The sequence below is a fragment of the Delphinapterus leucas genome, chromosome 15, assembly GCF_059928025.1.
Source record: "Delphinapterus leucas isolate spDelLeu-1000000601 "Yukka" chromosome 15, BTC_Dleu_Yukka2, whole genome shotgun sequence".
In the NCBI taxonomy this organism is placed as follows: domain Eukaryota; kingdom Metazoa; phylum Chordata; class Mammalia; order Artiodactyla; family Monodontidae; genus Delphinapterus; species Delphinapterus leucas.
Window position 1 is genome coordinate 44,585,454 of NC_143143.1, and position 15,855 is coordinate 44,601,308.

The following is a 15,855-nucleotide window of genomic DNA, read 5'->3' on the forward strand; positions in this document are numbered from 1 at the left end:
ATTGGAAGCGTACATAGTTTTGAAATCCTCTTCTTATATTTTCAACGGAGAAAACTCCCTAAGCTGCAGAGGAGATTTGGTTAGATGGCTGATTCTAAACTTAAAAAGAGCGAAATGGCATTTAATTTCGTACAGTGAGCACTTTTCCTATGAGTCCTAGATAATTTTTAATATTCATGACTGTGGCAATGAATATTTAGTCTATCCAATGACCTGGGGTTAATCTGACTTTTAAATTACAAACCAACTTTGTGTTAAATGAAACGGAGCGCCGGATAAATTACTTTTTGAATTCATTCTTCACAGCCATTTCACCTGCTGATGTCAATTACGGAGAAACCCTAAGTACTCTTCGCTATGCAAATAGAGCCAAAAACATCATCAACAAGCCTACCATTAATGAGGATGCCAACGTCAAGCTCATCCGTGAGCTGCGAGCTGAAATAGCCAGGCTGAAAATGCTGCTTGCTCAAGGGAATCAGGTTGGCTTTTTCTGAGACTTATGGGTAATTTTCTTTGAGTAATGGCACCAATTTCTAGATCTTAACGAGGCACTTATCTCCGTGGTTGTATTGATTTGAGTAAATAAGTGCTAAGTAAAGCTTTGAATGAGTTTGCCGGCCTTTCCTTTACAGCATGCTCCCGTTGGCCTTTGCATTCATTATGTGCTCCGTGTGTAGGATTTTATCCACTAAACCCAAAATGATTAACTGTCTAATAGTTATCAATTACGGATGGACATTTAGCACGCAATAGGATTAGCAGCATAATCTCCATTAGTGGAAGGAAATCGAGGGGCTTGAGTAATGTTTAAGATTCTACCCAAGCATTTTATGACTTGAAAATGTATTTTAACAGAATGAAAGACTCGTTTGAGCACCTTCCTGAATCTCTGTTTTGTATCGCCCGTTATAGAAGTGGTTATGGTGATGCAGGGACACGTGTGACATCCCTGTGGCCTGGCTCAGGCGATTTCCCTGGGTCTTTGTTTGATTGTTGAAACTGCCTCACTTCAGGATCTCTTGGGGTTTTTGTGAAGGAGCCTTGTCCTTTTGTGTTTTTCACAGAAAACTTCCTTATAACCTGCATGGTGCACGTACTGAGCTGCACTCTGTGCTCATAGTGTGGTCCGTGCTGTTAGGTTTGGATACTGTAGTGAGAGAGAATCAAGAAGCACTTTTCATTTATTTATTTTTAAATTCTATTTATTTATTTTTTCCCTGTTCAAACTTTATTCTTTTTCTTTCTTTTTTTTTTTTTTGCGGTACGCGGGCTTCTCACTGTTGTGGCCTCTCCCGTTGCGGAGCACAGGCTCTGGACACGCAGGCCCAGCGGCCATGGCTCACAGGCCTAGCCACTCCGCAGCATGTGGGATCTTCCCGGACCGGGGCACGAACCCGTGTCCCTTGCATCGGCAGGCGGACTCTGAACCACCGTGCCACCAGGGAAGCCCTATTCTTTTTTTTTAAAATTTTAATTAAAAAAACAAACAAACAAACTTATTTATTTATTTATTTTCAGCTGCGTTGGGTCTTCGTTGCTGCGCATGGGCTTTCTTTAGTTGGGGCGAGAGGGAGCTACTGTTCGTTGCAGTGCGTGGGCTTCTCATCGCGGTGGCTTGTCTTGTTGTGGAGCATGGGCTCTAGGCACACGGGCTTCAGTAGTTGTGGCACGTGGGCTCAGTAGTTGTGGCTCGCGGGCTCTAGAGCGCAGGCTCAGTAGTTGTGGCACACGGGCTTAGTTGCTCCGCGGCATGTGGGATCTTCCCGGACCAGGGTTTGAACCCTGTCCCCTGCATCGGCAGGCGGATTCTTAACCACTGCACCACCAAGGAAGTCCCTTAATTTTAATTTTTATTGGAGTATAGTTGCTTTACAGTGTTGTGTTAGTGTCTGCTGTGCAGCAAAGTGAATCAGTTATATGTATACATGTCTTCCCTCTTTTTTAGATTTCCTTCCCATTTAGGTCACCAAAGAGCATTGAGAGTTCCCTGTGCTGTACAGCAGGTTCTCGTTAGTTATCTGTTTTATACATAGTAGTGTATATGTGTCAGTCCCAATCTCCCAATTCATCCCATCCTCCCCCATTTGGTATCCACACATTTGTTCTCTACATCTCTGTCTCTGTTTCTGCTTTGCAGATAAGTTCATTTGTACCGTTTTTCTAGATTCCAAGGAGCACTTTTTAAAATGTTTGAGTTAGGGAGTTCCCTGGCGGTCCAGTGGTCAGGATTCGGTGCTTTCACTGTTGCGGCCCTGGTTCAGTCCTGGTTGCGGAATTAAGATCCCATAAGTTGCATGGTGTGGCAAAAAAAAAAAAAAAAAAAAAGAAAATTTAGGTTAAATTGGAGTTAGAAATAAAGATACAGTTCTTCCCATTTTCCTAACCCATGAATGGATGTCTGAAGTGTATCATTAAAAAAACCCAAAAATTTTCTTTAAATGCACACTGCTCTCTCCAGAGCAGCTTTCCCTTCAGGAAAATATGGCCCTCGAAGTCCCTGACATCCCGTGAGTGGTTTGACCTGTGAGAATATCGACAGGCCGAGAACCTTGCGGACTTTCCTGAGTCCTGGAACACACCCAACAGTGCTGTCCCGTAAGCTGGTGGACTGCAGTGGGCCAGGACTTGCTTTGCACCTAAAGATATCTCCACATACATTGTACTTTTTGATGTGGAGCTTTCCCGTGTGTGAAAAGAAACCGTTAGCACAGAGTCCAGCTGCACTTGATGTTGTCAGGCTTGAATCACTTATGGCACGAGCCACAGTAGTCATTTTTATTTATACCCCTTATTATTGGGATCTTTTTTCAATGTTTTAACAACATTTATCTGAAGTAAATATGTAAAGATCATCTAAACTACTACATGTGAAGGGAAGTACTTGGAAAATTCTTGGTTTAATTTCTTGTACTTAATATGTTAATAAGTTATGAGAAAAGAAAGATCAGCCTTTTAAAATTAAATTGAGGAAATCCTCGAAAGGAGCTTTATCACATGGACAGAAAAACTTTATTAAAACTTTTACACATTCTGTCTGAGGAACGTCTTCAGAGGTGTTGTATATGCCAGTTGCCTTATACTTTGTGATCTTTTGTTGTCTTGTTTCTTTCATAGCCAAAGACCACCACAGTCATTAAAGGATTATTTTTGTTACTGTAGTTTTGGGAGTGAGGATGGAAAAGATAGTTGTCTGTTTTAGGATAAACTGAAGATGAAATTCTTTCATAAATTTAATACATTATAATAAAAACAAGAGTCCAATTTAAAATAATTTATCACACTGTGAAGCTAAAAAGTGTTGTGAGACAATACAGGCTTATCCAAAATTTATTAAATTTGTTATGCTCAATAAAATAAGCAAGTGTTCTTTTTTTTTAATAAAGGTAACATTCATAAGTTTCTTATTTATTTATTTATTTATTGGCTGCGTTGGGTCTTTGTTGCTGCGCATGGGCTTTCTCTAGTTGTGGTGAGTGGGGGCTACTCTGTGTTGCGGTGCGTGGGCTTCTTATTGCGGTGGCTTCTCTTATTGCAGAGCATGGGCTTCTAGGCCTGTGGGCTCTAGAGCACAGGCTCAGTAGTTGTGGAGCATGGGCTTAGTTGCACCGCGGCATGTGGGATCTTCCCGGACCAGGGCTCGAACTCATGTCCTCTGCATTGGCAGGTGGATTCTTAACCACTGTGCCACCAGGAAAGTCCAGCAGGTGTCCTTAAGTGTAAATTTTTCTAGTGACATTGCTCTATTCCCACAATATCCTATTGCAGATGCTGCCATGATTCACTGAAAATGCTACTCATATCAGAGTTCTATTTCGGGGTTATTTGTTTAAGTACAGGCAAATAAAAGCTCCTACTTTTAATAATTTTATTTGCCTATGCAGCCATGTGTATCAGAGTTTCAAAGCACAATTTAAGTACGGCAAAAGATTCTGACACGTATTTGCTTCTCCTACTACATAGATTACAGACATACAGATATATATGTAGTGGTTTATATTCACACATATATGTATATATACATACATGTGAACCCTTCATTGAAGAATTATACATATTATAAGTATACGTATCAGTGAATTTTCACAAGCTGCATTTACCCATCTAACCTGCATTCCATCAAGAAACAGAACGTTACCAGCGCCCTAGAAACTCCTCTTCATGTTCCTTCCCCAGTACTGCCTGCCCTTCCCCTCAAGGGTAACCTCTATCCTGACTTCTTAGGGCAAAGGTTGGTTTTCAGTTTTGCCTATTTTTATTCTTTATATAAATGTAATCATGTCATATATACTCTTGCTCTCACTTTTACATAAGATCAAATTTATGGAATTTAAAAACATAGTCAGGGAGATTGGTTCAAGATGGCGGAGGAGAGGACGTTCTCTCACTCCCTCTTGTGAGAGCACCAGAATCACAACTAACTGCTGAACAATCATTGACAGGAAGACACTGGAACTCACCAAAAAGGATACCCCACATCCAAAGACAAAGGAGAAGCCACAGTGAAATGGTACGAGAGGCACAATCACAATAAAATCAAGTCCCATAACTGCTGGGTGGGTGACTCACAGACTGGAGAACACTTATACCACAGAAGTCCACCCACTGGAGTGAAGGTTCTGAGCCCCACGTCAGGCTTCACAACCTGGGGGTCCGGCAACGGGAGGAGGAATTTCTAGAGAATCAGACTTTGAAGGTAACTGGGATTTGATTGCAGGACTTCAATAGGACTGGGGGAAACAGAGACTCCACTCTTGGAGGGCACACACAAAGTAGTATGTGCATCGGGACCCAGGGGAAGGAGCAGTGACCCCATAGGAGACTAAACCAGACTTACCTGCTAGTGTTGGAGGGTCTCCTGCAGAGGTGGGGTGTGGCTGTGTCTCATGGTGAGGACAAGGACACGGGCAGCAGAAATTCTGGGAAGTACTCCTCGGCGTGAGCCTTCCTGGAGAAGACTCAAATCAATAAAATTAGAAATGAAAAAGGAGAAGTTACAACAGACACCGCAGAAATACAAAGCATCCCAAGAGACTACTACAAGCAACTCTATACCAATAAAATGGACAGCCTGGAAGAAATGGACAAATTCTTAGAAAGGTATAACCTTCCAAGACTGAACCAGGAAGAAATAGAAAATATGAACAGACCAATCACAAGTAATGAAATTGCAACTGTGATTAAGAATCTTCCAACAAACAAAAGTCCAGGACCAGATGGCTTCACAGGTGAATTCTATCAAACATTTAGAGAAGAGCTAACATCATCCTTCTCAAACTCTTCCAAAAAATTGTAGAGGAAGGAACACTCCCAAACTCATTCTATGAGGCCACCATCACCCTGATACGAAAACCAGACAAAGACACTACAGAAAAAGAAAATTACAGACCAATATCACTGATGAATATAGATGCAAAAATCCTCAACAAAATACTAGCAGATTCCAACAACACATTAAAAGGATCATACACCATGATCAAGTGGGATTTATCCCAGGGATGCAAGGATTCTTCAATATATGCAAATCAGTCAATGTGATACACCATATTAACAAATTGAAGAATGAAAACCATATGATCATCTCAATAGATGCAGAAAAAGCTTTGACAAAATTTAACACCCATTTATGATAAAAACTCTCCAGAAAATGGGCATAGAGGGAACCTACCTCAACATAATAAAGGCCATATACGACAAACCCAGAGCAAACATCATTCTCAATGGTGAAAAACTGAAAGCATTTCCTCTAAGATCAGGAACAAGACAAGGATGTCCACTCTCACCACTATTATTCCACATAGTTTTGGAAGTCCTAGCCATGGCAATCAGAGAAGAAAAAGAAATAAAAGGAATACAAATTGGAAAAGAAGAGGTAAAACTGTCACTGTTTGCAGATGACATGATACTATACATAGAGAATCCTAAAGATGCCACCAGAAAACTACTAGAGCTAATCAATGAATTCAGTAAAGTTGCAGGATACAAAATTAATGCACAGAAATCTGTTGCATTCCTGTACACTAATGATGAAAAATCTGAAGGAGAAATTAGGAAACACTCCCATTTACCACTGCAACAAAAAGAATAAAATACCTCGGAGTAAACCTACCTAGGGAGACAAACGACCTGTATGCAGAAAACTATAAGACACTGACGAAAGAAATTAAAGGTGATACCAACAGATGGAGACATATACTATGTTCTTGGATTGGAAGAATCAATATTGTGAAAGTGACAGTATTACCCAAAGCAATCTATAGATTCAATGCAGTCCCTACCAAATTACCAATGGCATTTTTTACAGAACTAGAGCAAAGAATCTTAAAATTTGTATGGAGACACAAAAGACCCCGAATAGCCAAAGCAGTCTTGAGGGAAAAAAATGGAGGTGGAGGAGTCAGACTCCCTAACTTCAGACTATACTACAAAGCTACAGTAATGAAGACAATATGGTACTGGCGCAAAAACAGATATAAATCAGTGGAACAGTATAGAAAGCCCAGAGATAAACCCACACACACCTGTGGTCAACTAATCTATGACAAAGGAGGCAAGGATATACAATGGAGAAAAGACAGTCTCTTGAGTAAGTGGTGCTGGGAAAACTGGATAGCTACATGTAAAAGAATGAAATTAGAACATTCCCTAACACCATACACGAAAATAAACTCAAAATGGATTAAAGACCTAAATGTAAGACCAGACGGTATAAAACTCATAGAGGTAAACATAGGAAGAACACTCTGACATAAATCACAGCAAGATCTTTTTTTTTCTTTGCGGTACGCGGGCCTCTCACTGTTGTGGGCTTTCCCTTTGCGGAGCTCCAGACGTGCAGGCTCAGCGGCCATGGCTCACAGGCCCAGCCACTCCACGGCATGTGGGATCTTCCCGGACCGGGGCACAAACCCGTGTCCCCTGCATCGGCAGGCAGACTCTCAACCACTGAGCCACCAGGGAAGCCCAGCAAGATCTTTTTTGATCCACCTTCTAGAGAAATGGAAATAAAAACAAATGGGACCTAATGAAACTTAAAAGCTTTTGCAAAGCAAAGGAAACTACAAACAGGATGAAAAGACAACCCTCAGAATGGGAGAAAATATTTGCAAAGGAATCAACAGACAAAGGATTAAACTCCAAAATATATAAACAGCTCATGCAGCTCAAATTAAAAAAACAAACAACCCAATCCATAAATGGGCAGAAGACCTAAACAGACATTTTTCCAAAGAAGACATACAGATGGCCAGGAAGCACATGAAAAGCTGTTCAACATCACTGATTATCAGAGAAATGCAAATCAAAGCTACAGTGAGGTATCACTTCACACCAGTTAGAATGGGCAGCATCAGAAAATCTACAAACAACAAATGCTGGAGAGGGTGTGGAGAAAAGGGAACCCTCTTGCACTGTTGGTGGGAATGTAAATTGATACAGCCACTATGGAGAGCAGTATGGAGGTTCCTTAAAAAACTAAAAATAGAATTACCATATGACCCAGCAATCTCACTACTGGGCATATACCCAGGGAAAACCATAATTCAAAAAGACACATGCACCCCAGTGTTCCTTGCAGCACTATTTACAATAGCCAGTTCATGGAAGTAACCTAAATGCCTATCGACAGATGAATGGATAAATAAGATGTGGTACATATATACAGTGGAATATTACTCAGCCACAAAACGGAACGAAATTGCCTCATTTGTAGAGACGTGGATGGATCTAGAGACTGTCATACAGAGTGAAGTAAGTCAGAAAGAGAAAAACAAATATCGTATATTAACACATACATGTGGAACCTAGAAAAATGGTGCAGATGAACCAGTTTGCAGGGCAGAAATTGAGGCACAGATGTAGAGAACAAACGTATGGACAGCAAGCGGGGAAAGCGGCAGGGGGGTGGTGGTGGTGCTGTGATGAATTGGGAGATCGGGATTGACATATATACACTAATATGTATAAAATGGATAACTGGTAAGAACCTGCTGTATAAAAAAATGAAATTCAAAAGAAAGCAATGCAAAAAAAGATGTTCATCACTGCTAGTCATTAAGGAAATGCAAATTAAAACCACAATGAAACACCATTACACACCTATGAGGATGGCTAAAATTAAAAAAGCACTCCCGCTTGGCAAAGTGCTGATGGGGCTGGAGAGCAAATACACATTGCTGCCGGGAGTACGAAATGGCGCAGCCGCTCTGGAGAACAGTTTGGTAGTTTCTTACCAAGTAAATATCCACTCACCATGTGACCCATGAGTCCCTCTCTTGGGTGTTTACACTAGAAAAGTGAAATTTTCAGTTCACACACTGGAAACAATCCACATGGCCCTCCAGCGGTGACTGTGGTATATCCATACCATGGAATAAGTCAGCGATAAAAATGAAAGAACTGCTCTTGATACACCAGTAACTTGGTTGAATCTCAAAGGCATTATGCTGAGAAAAAGAAGCCAGTGTCAAAAGATCCATTTATGTGACGTTCTCATAAAGCTTAGGGATAGTGGACGGATCAGGATTTTTCAGAAGTTAGGGGTGGGAAGAGGTTGTGACAGCAAAAAGAGCACGGAGGGAGGTTTCTGGACTGGGAGAATTGTTTTATGTTCTGATTGTAGTGGTGGCTGCGTGAATCTAGACCTGTGTTAAAATTCATTGCATTGTATACCAAAAAGTCAATTTTACTGTATGATAATTTTTTTTAAAGTAAAAGAAAACCAATTTTAATGAGTTGGAGTTTAGTTGAATATGAGGCCTCATAGAATTTGCCATCTCTGTTTCTGTTGAATATAAAAAAAATTGAGCTGCTGAGCATAAAAAATTTTGAATAAAAATATTTTTGGTGTATTTAAAAAAACCCAAAAAACCAAAAAAAACCACATAGGCATAGGAAACCCAAGGGTTGCAGATGTACTAGGGTGCTGGCCCATGATGAGGGCTGGGGAGGTGACAGGGTACAGGCAGCAGGGTTGCAGGATGGGGGCGGGGGAAAAAGGGAAAGTGAGAACAATGACAAATTGAAGGGCCTTGCATGGGCCGGTGGGAGTGTGCCGTGCAGTGAATAATAGTGAACAAGTTACATCTGAGACCGTTTGTGTGATTCATCCACGTTGGTACATGGAGTTGTAGATCCATTTATGATCATTGCTGTATTGTATTCCATCATACAAGTATGTCCCAACTCATCTGTTCTATTTTTGATGGGCTTTTTGGGGCTATTACTGCTGCTTTGGACTTTTCTTCTGCCTGTCTTTTCAAGAATGTCCAGATGCATTTCTGTTAGGCTTATACCTCAGAGTGGAGTTGGTATGTCAGAAGGGGTACATTATGTTTGGTTTTAGTAGATACTGCCAAATCATGTTTAAAAGTTGTTATACCAACTTATATTAGTATGTGAAGATGCCGGTTCTCGTTGCTGCAGGTCCTTGCCAGTACTTGGTATTGTCTATTTTTCATCGTAGCCACTCTGTTGGAGCTTCATGGTATCACAGAATGACTAGTTTGCACTCTTCAGATGATTCATGAAGTCGAGCATTTGGATATCTTGTCTTTTCACATGTCCCCTTTTGTTGTATTTCAAAGCAGACTGCTGCTTTGAATTTGGCAGAGAGAAAATGTTAACTCTTCCCTCTTGAATGTACCTGAAGATAACAAGAAAATTAAACAATATAGAAATGAAATAAGCAAGAACAGTCCAGGAAACAAAGACCACAGTGAGTAAGAGGAGGTGGAAGGATGATGGATTTCTCATTGTGTAGCCGGAGTCGCAGATAAACTATAAATAATAGCAGGATAATAGAAGTGTCGTTACGTGTAAACTTTGAAGATAGATGCATCTCAGAGAGGGTCACAGTAAAACCAGGTGATATGGTGTGTGTGAGAATGGGCAGAGGCCTACCAGGTAATTCAAGGGGAAAGAGAGCAGTGCAGAAACAGCATGATGTGAGCCTTGGAAAAAGCACTTTATCATGACAGAGAGTGCAGTTCATAATTAAAATCAAATAGGAAGTCAGCTTTCATAAAAGAAAAAAACCCCAACACGATTGTAGGAAATGGCAGGAGACAGAGACCACACACTCGCCACGGAGAACATTAACTTCTCTGTCTCATTCAGTGAGTGCTCACCAGGAGAAAAATAAGTGAGGGCATAGCACATTTACATGACATCATGGAAATTTGCTCTAACCAGTACAAACCAGGAGAAAAGATTGCCGATTCCTGCAACAAAAGACTACTTTCCTTATTATGAAAAGAGCTTCTATTTAAAAAAAAAAGAAAGATCACAACCTGACAGAAAAATGAACAAAGAATATGAGCATAGTTCATAGAAAAGAGAGTTCGAAATGGCTTCTAAACATGTGAATGTGTGCTTTCTGTCATTTGCAACACGGTCAGTGCAGATCTGAAGCAATGAGTATATACGTGCACGTAGATACGGAGAACGTCATCAAGCTCTGTCTTTTACTGCGTGGACATTATAACCTCAAGGAGATGTCCTTTCCACCCATCAACTGGGAAGAGATAAAACACTTGATCGCCCAGTGTGTGGGCACAAGTGGGAGACATGAGGTGGCTGCCTGTTGGTGGCGTTGATGTTGCTGAAGTTCTGATGTAGTTTTCCTCTTGATTTAACACAGGAACTTAATCTGAGTATTATTTAATCCTGAACATTTGTCTTCTAAACAGACACCTTGCAAGGAATAATTTAATTGGAAATGGTTTAGTGTTACTAAAGATGTCTTTTAAAAGGACTTAGGTAGGTCTTTCTTTGCATGTGCCCCAAAATAGTAGTCTGTATGCGTACATTTAGTCAGTGATTGTCTCCCGAGTTGATGATAATGGTCAGAATGTTTCGGCTCTGATTATAGACGAAAAGCCCTAACAGTGGTGTCTGTACAATTAGCCATGTTATAAAGGGGTTACTAATTGTTTTGAAAATTGTCAGCCATCTAATAAGCGATGCAGTCATAGTAACACCTGCCACCGGTACTTCTTCAGTGGAAAACATTTATTGAGTACCATCTGTGTACAAGATGACCCTCGAGGTGCAGAGGGGCAGGGATGTGTTGTGGTGATGAGTTAACGCAGCTCTTTTCCTTCACTCAGGATGACTGTCCTTTACTAAGGGTTAACTAGCTGGCCTCCTTCTCTGTAAACCAGGTAAAAGTGGGATGCCAGCTTCATCACCAGACAGCATCCCTAATGATAACAGTGACCCCTAACAGGTGAATTGCAGCTGCATGAGGATGAACTGTATGTAAACCCCTGTGAGAAACTGCAGCTTGGGGTTTCCCCGTGGGTGATGACTCTTGTTACTGGGTTTGTCCCTGGTGGGTCCTGGAGGTTGTGCCTCTGGTGTTGTTACAAGAGACGCTACCTCCTGTGGGGCCTGGGCTTCTCAGCCAAGGTGGGTACCATGTGCCCGTTTGAATCTGGACCCCTCAGGAGGGTCAAAGGCAGTAGCTCCTGGGCTCGGCTGGGACCCTGCCCTTCCTGCCGCAGCTCTGCTTTCTGCCCAGCAGACAGATGCCAAGCATGGCCTACCGTGTCTTGTGAGTCTGAATGTTTAACTGAGCTTAAGATGACCACCTCATGGGTTATATTTGTTTGAATCGAAATTGAAAAGTAAGTAATAATGAAAAAAATGTGACAGCCTCTGCGAAGGACACCTTGGCAATTAAAAAATAAATCATACATATAGATGACTCACACATGCCCTTCTAGGATTTTGCTCTCTTGATACACAGCCACACATACTGTAGGCAACTGGTGTAAGATGGTCACTGTAGCTTCGCTGGTAAAGCAGAAGATGAGAAAAAACTGCATGTCCATTAAAAGGAAAGTACGGACATAAATTGTAGCATAGCCACACAATGGAGTATTCTACAGTGGAATTGGAATTGTTAGAAAGAGTGCAGTGGACTTACTCGTACTGAATTTTCCCCAAGATAGTTTGTGAAGTGAAGAAGGCAATATTCAGAATAGTGTTCATGCTGTTGATGTTTAGAAAAACAACACAAACATGCTCACATATGCCCAGAATAACTGCACATTTACATAGCAAATTGGCCAAGAGAGGTTGCCTATGGGGTGGGGAGGGAGGGAGACCCCCTTCCTTTTTTTCTTGTGACATTGTTGGGAGCCCCGTGTCCCTGCCTCTCAGGTTATGAGTTACAAATGCAGTTGGAGCCCCCATGCGCCCCGCCTGGTTGTGTTTGCCTCTCCCGTCTCTGCCTGCGTTGTCCCCCCAGGGCAAACCTGAATTTGATGTTTATCATTCTCATGTCAGTCTTTATACCTTCGCAGCACAGATAGGGAAATGGACACACAGGTTGTGGTATAGTCATACTGTACGCAGGATGTGATCCAGCGGTGATGATAAAGGAGTTTTCATTTGCACGTGTCAGTGTGGATGAATCTCAGAAGCCTGTGGTTGAGCAAGACTTATGCTTTCTTTTTGAATGTGTACTTTGTATACATTCAAAACAGACGAATCCTTCAGGATCTAGGGATTTAGACTGTGTTTGATTTTGATAAAATGTCAGTATGTTACATGTTTTTCTTTTTCCTTCTCTTTGCTGATTTGTGTTGCAAATGTAGTTTTACAAGGGTGCCATGGTTTTGAATATTATGAGAAATGAAACCCATGGGTTAAAGATTTAGTGACGATTGACACTTTTGGGGGGGCTGTGGGACAATACTTCTTACCTCTGTTTGATAGTTTATTTGGCAATTCTGATAATTTACAATGTCACGGCTGGGTCCTTCCTCTAGATTACTGCCGTTCACTGATTGCTGCTGTCTTTTTTGGTTTACGTTGTAGATTGCCCTCTTGGACTCTCCCACAGCCTTAAGCATGGAGGAGAAACTTCAGCAGAATGAAGCCAGAGTAAGTGATACCTTGACATGTTATGTTTTTCAGAAAAATCATAGCTTTCAGTATTTTAAGTGCATACTTTTTAGTACTTGCTGTTTGAGACTCATTTTGTTTCTATATGCCACTTAACACTCCGCCCGCCCTCACCCCCTTTTTAAAGAAGCACAGCAGTTGACTACCTGTGCATTTCATGTTCTCTGTGACTTAATAAATGGGATTTTTCTGGCACACGATGGTTAACAGCAACTGAGATTCACATGTGGGCTGTCCCACACGGCAGTGAGGCAGCCCCGGCCTTCGGAAGAGGGAGGCTGTGTTCACAGTGGTGGTCCCCATAGCCTTACCACGACCAGCGTGGAGCTTTTTGTCATCCTTTTACTTTCCAGAGGGAAGTGCAGCACTTGGGGAACCACTGAATACTCCGAGTAGATGCTTAGTTGATCTTAAGCGAGGTGGGATTTGAAGCGGGGGTGGGTGCTCTGGGCTGAAGCCACTGTTTGTGTGCTGGTGCTTTCTGAAAACTAGTTTCATGGCTGATCTACTTCTATACTATTTTTGTTTAAAAAATATAACCCTCTGTAAAAGGAGAAACGGCATTAATAACATTTTTGGAGTGAATTTTGTTCACTGTGCTGAATGGTTAAAACAGATTGAGAAAGAAAATTGGATTCTGTTGGTAAAGCTCTTTCAAGAATACACAGTATTGAAGATATAAATTGGGTTGTAGTTAGGAACTTGTTGACACTTCCCTGGATAATTATGCCGACTAATTTGCTGATAATAGCATTAGTGAAAACATTAGTTTCTTAATCCCTATTTTTCTCTTGACATTTTGTATTTTAGTACTTCAGGTTCTCATTTTGAGGGCTTTGAAATGTCTGCATAGTCTTAAATTGTTTCTTACTAATGGTTTTCAGAAATACCTAGCAAGTTAAAAGAAACCAATAAACATTTTAATTTGAATGCATTATACCCGCTGGGACAGAAATGACTGCCCCTCTTGTTCATAACATTTTCTAAATTTTCATCTAGTCTTTGCCGACCTTTTAAAATTGTTTGCCATCTGCTTGGCTATAAATCTTATCAACTGGTCACGTTGTTAGAGGTGGTATCAGACTTTGCAGTTTTAAATTAATTTTATAAATGAAGATTATTTGGTTTAAGTTCAGTAGTGAAAGAAACCCAAGGCATACTTAACGATTTGTTGAAAGCTAGATTATTTGATTGAATTGGAAAAGGATTAATTGGCTTGCGTTTCTTCAGGGAGAATTTATCTGTTGAAATGCTGAAGCGTTTATTGTTAAATGCTTTGTGTTTCTCAGATAAAGTGCCAAAGAGTATCTGTTAACTGATTATTATAAATAAGTAAATTAGTAAATTAGTAAATTCATCACCCCAGTCTTTTCCCCTTCTGTAGGGAGAGAAGGCCTAAGAATGTTCCCTCTCTGAAAGCTTTTCCAAAACAAAAAGCCCGGTGACTTTTCTTGCTTTAGAGGCTGTGGGGCTGGCATCACTCAAGTGATGAAAGGAAGGTAACCAGTACAAATGAGCAAAAATCAGAGTTAGAGAGGCTCAGTTCTGTTTCTTTTGTTTGTTCCAAGAACATGATAGGTTTGACATTAGTAACTAGTTAAGATATTTTATTGAAAACAGTGGTAACGTAGAGCTCCTGTAGTTGTTTGAGGTAAATTGAGGGGTAAAATGAATGCCCATTGAATGAATTCAGGTGGGTGAGAGGTGTTCTGGTTTTGCTCTGGATAAACCATCACTCCAGTTCCTCTATTTCTTGTCAGTAACGAACTGTGGTCTTTGATTCAGGTTGCTGACCCACGCCCTTTCCATTTATATTACTTAATGGCCTGTGGGAAGTATCTTCCTCTTAGCAGTGAGAGTATAATCCAGTGTATTCTGTGCCTTCACTTTGACCTGTTTAAATCGGGTAACTTACTGGTGGGAAGACCAGTCAGTTGAACTGGGATGGTATCTGCTGTTGGATGGGTAGGAGGCAGGAATGATGAAGGACAGGAGGGAAAAGGCCTTGGGAGGGTGTGTCCCCCTCTATGCCCCTCAGAGGTCACTTTCTTTTAGCCCTAAGTGTATTCATTTTACAGAATTTTCCATTTTTTTCCCTACCTCTCAATCAGGTATCACTTTACTTCTTAATGAATCACTCACTAAGGTCATTTAAAAGTTGTATGGAACTAGCAGAATATTTTCATTAACTTTGAGAAGCAATTTCCAACTGTGCTGTGTTCGACAATGGGGCATATTTTCTCCCCTAAGTTACCGCAGACTGGAAAGAAGCTGATTTTTATCAAAAAGTTTTTGCTTTTACTAAGAGTCAATTAAAGAGCCGCCTTTTTTTTTTAAAGATAGACTGAGATTTATAAACCCTATTAATTAGCTACAAAAGCAGATTATCTCCTAAAAGAAAACTGCAGTTTCCAAGGTGATTTAATCATCACATCTAATTGGAAAGTAAAGTAAATCACTATTTCTTAGGACCTAAAGTATAATCAGGAAAAATTAACCCATGTAATGGGGCGTTGTCATCTTTGAACTTGTAATTTTGGTTAACATCCAAGGAAGCAGCTTTTATTGAAGTACACCTTGAAAAAGACTGCTGTAAAACTCTAGGCAACTTGACACATTTTTTTCTATTCTTTCCTTTGCCATGATGTAGGTTGTAGGGTAAGATCAGCTTGTTTGATTTATATTTGGTGATGGTTCTTTGAGGCATTGCTACCTAATTATAAAACAGTATTGTACATTCTTCCATAATCTATAAGAGTTTGGAAACTTTCTAGAAGAAAATCCAAGTAATTTTTTTTGTGGAGCAATCGCATATGTATGTTTTTTCTTTTAGGTTCAAGAATTGACCAAGGAATGGACAAATAAGTGGAATGAAACCCAAAATATTTTGAAAGTAAGGACTATAAAAAAGTGTCATGATCTTACTGTGCTGGCTTAAGTAGG

General features: G+C 40.6%; 1 protein-coding gene across 7 annotated transcripts in view; it reads left to right on the plus strand.

Annotated features, from left to right (window-relative positions):
• The window catches only part of LOC111185022 (kinesin-like protein KIF16B), a 300,702-nt gene that overhangs the window by 49,773 nt on the left and 235,074 nt on the right, over positions 1–15,855 (plus strand). For all 7 annotated transcript variants that reach the window (XR_016387865.1, XR_016387866.1, XM_089896550.1 and 4 more), the window contains exons 10-12: positions 307–482; positions 12,826–12,891; positions 15,746–15,805. Coding sequence is in view for 5 of the 7 variants with exons in the window: in XM_089896550.1 (XP_089752676.1) it covers positions 307–482; positions 12,826–12,891; positions 15,746–15,805 (302 nt within the window). In the remaining 2 variants the exon portion in view is untranslated. The remainder of the gene's footprint in view (positions 1–306; positions 483–12,825; positions 12,892–15,745; positions 15,806–15,855) is intronic.